Source organism: Cheilinus undulatus, linkage group 13 (genome assembly GCF_018320785.1).
Source record: "Cheilinus undulatus linkage group 13, ASM1832078v1, whole genome shotgun sequence".
Lineage (NCBI taxonomy): Eukaryota > Metazoa > Chordata > Actinopteri > Labriformes > Labridae > Cheilinus > Cheilinus undulatus.
The window spans coordinates 29,107,977-29,115,133 of record NC_054877.1 but is presented as its reverse complement, the minus strand read 5'-3'; the positions used below and the strand labels follow the sequence as shown (position 1 = coordinate 29,115,133).

The 7,157-nt window shown below is 44.9% G+C and overlaps 1 protein-coding gene across 1 annotated transcript in view; it reads right to left on the bottom strand.

Moving 5' to 3' along the window:
- Positions 1-5,214: 5,214 nt before the first annotated feature.
- LOC121520446 (potassium/sodium hyperpolarization-activated cyclic nucleotide-gated channel 2-like) overlaps positions 5,215-7,157 on the bottom strand; it is a 59,520-nt gene continuing 57,577 nt past the window's right edge. Inside the window, exon 8 of the mRNA XM_041803904.1 lies at positions 5,215-6,945. Within this exon, the coding sequence (XP_041659838.1) occupies positions 5,996-6,945 (950 nt within the window). The 3' untranslated portion in view covers positions 5,215-5,995. The remainder of the gene's footprint in view (positions 6,946-7,157) is intronic.

Genomic DNA, 7,157 nt, shown 5'->3' with positions numbered 1-7,157 from the left:
GCTTCAAAAACAGACAATATAGGAAGTTTGGAGTCATGGAGGTGTGTGAGGAAAAACTGGAGGGAGATGGATGGGACAGGCAGAGGATACCAAAGAGAAGCTAAATAAGCAAATTGCCCTCTGGAGGTAAACAGCCAGGGGGGTAGTGCAGGAGATGCTGATATGATTAATTGAAGTAGGACAGCCAGGGACACAGCAGAGGACCGGCACTGCAGAGGAAAAGCAGGTAGAGGACGATGAAACTATACACTCACACAACATACAGCTTCACAAGCTGCTAGTATCTGCCTGCAGCCACTATCAGTGCATTGCTTCCTCATTGAATTACAATGAAATGGTGAGAGAGAGAGAGAGTGTGTCAGTGGAGCTAAAGAGAGAGGACATTATGTCACGTCAAGGTAAAACTCTGAACGCGCACTGCGGATGGCCTCACCCACATTTGTACCAGCCGCATGGACACAACATGAACGGCGTGTCCAAACCTCACCTTGCATGTAATTTTAATCTTTCTATCTCAGTGTGCCATGCATAATCAGTGAGCTTCCAGACAGCAGAGAAAAGGAAATAGAGAGACAGAGAGAGTGCGGGTGGGTGCTGCTCCCTGGCTGCCAGAGGAGTGTGTCCTTGGACTGCCCTCATCTGTGACGCACACACCCACCCACCCTTTCACACACACACATGCAGAAAAACACACACACATGCATGCACACTACTGCCACTGGTTCATTTACTTCCCCTCTCTCTGGCTGTATGAGACAAACAGTAAAGTAGGCCTTACATGTGCACACTTCTTAGGCACTGAAATAAATACACTATCTGCTGCTCTGCTACGTGCATGTATCAAACACACGTGCAAAGCTCTTAGACTGAGCTCAGACATCTCATCAGGGATGCAGCAGAGCCCCTGTCTGCAGAGAGAGAGAGAGAGATCTGATCTTATGTGGGGTAGAACAAGGGTGGAGGGGCTGTTGGCTGATTTACAAGGTTGACGTTTGTGTTTTTGTTTGTTAGGAGTTACATTAAATGTTCAGACACAGCAATAAATAAAGAGTCCACACACAGAGATTAGTATGCCAATGCGCTCATCTTTTTATTGCACAACAATGTATCGTCTTTTTACGAACGCTTTAACGACATTGCCACTGACTGACAGACCAGCTTATTGAGAGAGACCAGGGTGTGGCTCTGTGTTCTCAGCCAGCAGAGGTGGTGGATTAGACAGCCTTTTTAGACACAGGATCAAATCAGAACGCCCTCGCTGCTAGCTGTGCATCTCAGTCTGAAAGGACCGGACAGCGACGAATATCACCAGAATCCAAAGTAAACCCCCAGAACCCTCCCTTTCCCCTCCCCTTTGAGATCAATTAGGAAATGCTGCAGCTCGGGCTCGGAGCTGATTTGTTCCCGGACTGTAGACATCAACTTAGATAGAGCTGGAAATACTTTAAGTTAAGAGCAGAAGCCGAGCACAGTCTGAAATGGTTGCAGATTGGCCTCCAGAGAGAGAGAAGACACACTGTGTCAGATATATCTGTGCTGTTGTCTACATGGTGCTGGTAAAGTGTGTCTGGATGCCCACACCAAGCTTCTCGTGCATGCTGTGGAATGCTACTAAAGTCTAGAGTCGTTTCTAGGAGCATTACAGTGTCAGGTTTCTTTTAGTGGATTTGTGCCAGTGTCTCTCTCAGCGTCATGTGGGTCTGAAACCCCCTTAAAAATGGCGTCGTATTCTCAAGTGGGACCAACATTATAGAAGGAAAGGCACAGGGACACACGCACACGCACAAACAAACTCAAGCACACGATACACAGAGTCCTGAAGCAGAGAGAAGGCTTAGGTAAGCTAAGCAGGCTACAGTAGCTACGACACAAAGGTTTAACTGTAAGACAAAATCAAATCATTGTACAGTAGTTGGTACATGACAGTGTCTAGATCTGAAGGTCCCACTAAGAATCGCACACAGAAGAAAAACACGAGCATGCACTCTGCTGCAAGCTGTCAAGGTAACTCAACACAGGGTCGAGCTCGTGACTGTCGAGGCTCACTCAGCCTTGAGAGATCTTTTTTTTTTTTTTTTTTTTCTGAAAACACCAGATTAGTGTGCAACTAGCGTCACTGTCTAGAGACCTGTGCAACAATACGGTTTGAAAAAAGATTTTCCAGCATGTTCATGTTGTGTTGTATTGTCTTATTGATATTGTGCAGGCGTCTTCACTGTTTTGTTTTTGTCATCACTTTTGGTTCTGTGCAGCAAAGCAGGTCGTCTAAGCTAACGTCCAGACTGCCCATATCCACCAGAAGCCTGTCATCAGAGCTCACCCTCTCACTGTAGAAAATGTTACTGATACAGCAGGTTGTGGACAAACACGACAATGTGCCCCACATCTCTGTGTATACCGTATGTACAGGACATGAAAGTACAGAGTACAGCGCGCATGGTGTTGGAAGGCTCAAACCAACAAAAATGTGCAATTTTGTGTTTCCCAAATCAGGGAAAATTATATATACTGACATTGTCATTTTAATTCAGCAATACTAGTCTTCATCTAATGTTTTTACATATATTGCAAGTTGAAAATAAAAACACATATTTGCATTTTTACAGGCACATACATACCACAAAAATAGACTATGTGGAAACTAGATATACTAGGCACAAGGTATATACAGTCCATGTGCATGGGGCACATTGCAAAAACAATAACTGAACAGAATATACCGATAATCAAAAGACACTTTAACAAACAAAAATAATACCCTGATTTGCTAACATATCAACACCAAGGCATTCAGTACCCTTAAATATCTGGTACAGCAAGAACGAGAGGTTTGAAACATAGAAACTCTCAATAATTGTCAGTCAGTGTCAAACATGTATGAGGGATTTCAATCCCACTTCACAGCAAGGTCCAGAAGAAGAACCATTAAACAATCGCACTTTGAACCCCCCGTCATCAGACAGACCACAGCGTAGTGTCACACACACGTCGACAACGGCTGGAAGCCAGGACACACTGGGACACAGAACAGATATCTGACAGAAGTGTGCGGTGTTAGCGCCGTATCAGGCTCATGGCGGAGGGTTTGAACAGAGTGGTACTGATCAAAGTCTGGGATGCCATCCTTTGAGTGGAAGTGAGTTATTTTATACTGGATGGATGCGATGGAATAGAGACGGTGCCTGATATTGCCTGAAACGTTCCTGAAGCTCTTAAACTCTCCATCCATCTTGCTCTCGCTGACTGTGGACTCCTTCAAATAATATCAGCACAGTCCTGATAGCAGCTTAATAGGGCAAACTCTGGTATTAGCACAAAGGAACAGGGAAGAGGACCAATTGATTGCACTGGAACAGTATCGAAGCACACAACAGCTATTGACTCAAATGGACTTGGTTCATCCACAATCACATTTTGGCATGTACCTTCCCCATAGAAAGAAAAACAATACAAAGTTATGCTGATGAAGAGGTTGTAACCTAAAGAGCAAGGTTTAGTGCATTAAAAAAGAAACAGGAACTGAAAATGGGACAGTGAGCCAGGGTTTACAAGCCTTAGAATGAAGCCCTTGGATTAAAAACAATCACCTTCACTTTGTTTCAGAAAAAATTTCAAAGCTAAAATAAATTAAGATACTCCTTGTTATTCTCAGCCAATCAAAATTCAAAGGGAATCTTTCAGCATGGTTAAATCAACAGGTTGATTATGGGAGGATGGACGAGTCTACATAAATCAATGGAAAGCCACGCTGTGGCGATCAATACATCTCTCTGGAAAGGTAGCAAACCTGAGTGAAATGTCCATCGTATCGATTTTACAGTTTGGCTCCGGATCGATTTCTCAGAGCCCGACAAAGTTGGACGCAGTGTTTATTTAACACATTGAATCAGCTGTCTATTTTCTACCCCAATTGGATTCACTTTTCGTCCTTACTTTTTTTTCTTTAACTAGATAAACAGCTCTGGGAGAAGTACCGCAGCCGTTTGAGTAGAATAGAGCATTGATTTTCATTTTGATTACAAGGTCGAAGTGCGACAGAAGGTGCTTAACTGAATGTCCTCAGTGCTTGCTTTAAAGTTCAAAGCAGTTACGTCTCTCTCGTTCACGCCCGGATCAATAAATTACTAGGGAAAAAGGATCCTCTCATGTGTAAGGGAAAAAGGGGACATACAGGTAAATACAGCAACAATCCACCCAGAGAAGCATCATTGAACCGAAAAAGATCGCACAGACACTCAGCAACACATACAGCAACGCCCACAACCCCCTTGCATCGTAAAAGCCTCTTTAAACCTCCGTCCCTTTATTTACATGGCAGTTTATATCTGATTAGCTGTCTTCCTTCTCGTATGGCATACATTCAGCAAGAGAAGGCTTTTAGGTTCAGCAGGATCAGAAGATTTCAAACAAATACAACCAAAGCCTCAACCACAGCTAAAAATTTGAACCATAGGATTGAAATGTTGAGACATTCATGGGGGCACACAGAGACTTTGATATGGAGTTGAGTGTCTTTACAAGTGAAGCATTTTTGCCCTCCCCAAAACCCCCCCATTCAGCTTACAATTTATATCAAATGGGCTTTAAAGTGACGTTTTTGAGGCTCTGACTTGCTGAACTGAAAGCATGGGTTCCTCCTGTGACTATGAACCTGTTTGCTTCTGTTTTCTACAAAAATGACACGGCACGCCCTCTCATTCCCTCCAACATTTTTGGTTAAGGTAACAACATGGTCACTGGATTACAATACCTCAAGTGAAGCCACAATAGCTGCTGGATTCTTTAAGGTTTGACATTGAAAAGAAAACAAAAGGAAAAATAAACAAGTTCACTTTCCTGTACAGCATATGTATAGATATTTATATTCATATATATTTATATATAGGCGGGGTAGAGTATTGCAGAATTATATTGCATGTGTTAATCAATAAACCTAGACAAAAAAACAAGCAAGTATACAGTATGGGTTGTTCACAAATGTTTTCTTTCGATAAAGCTCAGATAATTTAACCACCTTTGCCTTCAGGGTTACAATCAGAACGTCGACAAAACGTCCGACCGCCTCCAAGGTGTTTCGCGAAAAACAGGTCAGAGCCGACGTCAAACTGATCACGCTCGACAAAGCAGTGTAGCGAGTGTGTGAGTTCATTCTCTGAAAATAGAACTGAAACGTAACCAACAAACTCACGCACACAAACTTACGCCCACGTATACACAAACACACAAACCAAATATATGGCTTCTAACGTTGAATCAAGGCAGTTAAATAAATGGCATTTTCTTCTATGTTCCTTTTTTAGTTGATACAGACACAACCAGACTTTGTGTTCAAGCTCAACTTTGGTTTGGGTAGATACAATGAATATAATATCCCTCCATACTTTTTTCATCAACTATTTACACATCGATGTAAGATCGACCAGCGGTCTAAAACACTACTTCACTACTATTTGAAACAATATGAAGAGCAATGTGTTCTTTTGCTACAACAGCTTATACGGAAAGAAAATGACACTCAAAACACTTTTTGAACGCTTAAAATGTCATTGTCATTTGACCTCAAGTCCCTGATTTTCATTTTTAAGTCCAGCTCCAGCTAGATTGCATTGCATGGATTCTACACAGTATGCAATAGTTACATTAATCGTACTCTTCTTCATATCTTTACAGTAAAGACAGCGATATACAGTAAGTGTTTGGAAGCAGAGTGTAAGGGGTGATACTAAGACTAAAGGTGCTGGCACAGTAGACTAGACCAGTTCCACCTTAAGTTATACTAGTTTAATTGTATAGACTCCTCCTCGTCAAAGTGTCTCAAAGCTTTGAGTTGCTCTTTTCCTTCTGCTGACTCCAGCACACAGTGCATCCAGGTCCAATGACGTGTGGCGCTGGCGGTAGCTGATTGGTCATTTAGCAGGCTGACAGATCAGCTGGACTGACCTCAAACAAACAGATTCTCCTACAAAAAAGGCCTCTTTCCTGAACTCTACCAGGGTCACAAGTTGGAAGACAGCCGGGATCTGGCAGAGTCTAGCTCTGGAAGGCTGACAATTGAATCTTTCTTAGGAACTCCAGAGTCTGGAGGTCCTGATCCAGCAGCTGCTGCTACTGCCCCCACCCCAGAGGGTCCACCAGGTGGGGGTGTGGAGGCAAAGGCCACCCTCTGCTGAGCTCCCGCCGATCTTCCCACCCCTGATGGCCCCGGCAGGCTGGGGTGAGACGGTTGAGAGGGACCAATGGAGTTGTTGGAGGTGCGCGTGGAGGGCGGAGGGCTGGGTGCTGCAGAGGCAGCTTGTGGTGTTCCCTCCTGGGGGAGTGAAGGCTGGGAGGCAGACAGCGCCCTGGTATCCTGGCTCAGGCTGCCCGTATGAAGGGAGTGGGTGCTCTTGTGTGAGGCCGGCCTCTGCTGGGTCTGTGTGGGGCTGGGTGCATGGTGCTGTACTAGGGACAACTGGGAACCAGAAGGTCCTGCGCTCGCCATGTACTGGAAAGTCCGTCCTGAAGCGGCGAGTGGGCTTTGGACGGGCGGACTAGAGATCGCAGATCCAAATGCCCCGCCGAATGCCTGAGGGGGCTGAGACTGAAGAGGAGACATGGAGACCGGACTGGAGAGATTCTGCACCACCTGAAACCTCCGAACCATCCGAGGAGACTGCAGGGTCCCTGGGCCCACCAGAGGACTCGCCATCTGAGGACAGAAGCTCATGGCCACAGCCTGCTGTAGAGTGGCGATAGCAGAGCCAGTCTGCTGTGGACCAGGAGGAGCAAAGATCCCACCGATGGAGGGGGTCATAGACATGGCCCGTGGCCGCTGCAGGTCTACCAGTTTCACCATCTCACGGTCATACTTCACAATCTCCTGAATCATTTCGTTCTCCTGGTTGTTAAAGACCCCCGAGTTGAGATCATGCTGCACCTTGTGCATCAGGATGGAGTTCTTTTTACCTGAAAGAAGAAAGAAATGGGCCGGTTATCAAAGAACAAAATGAGAACAGACAGGACAGAGAGGACAGAGAGCAGAACAAAGAGTAAATAATGGAAACAAGAGGATTTGGAAAGAGAGAACAATCTGAGTTAGATATAGCGTGTGATGTCCTTCACAGCAGGTACATCCTCCTGCAGAACAAGCCCTGAGGAAAATGGACGTGTCACCCTGT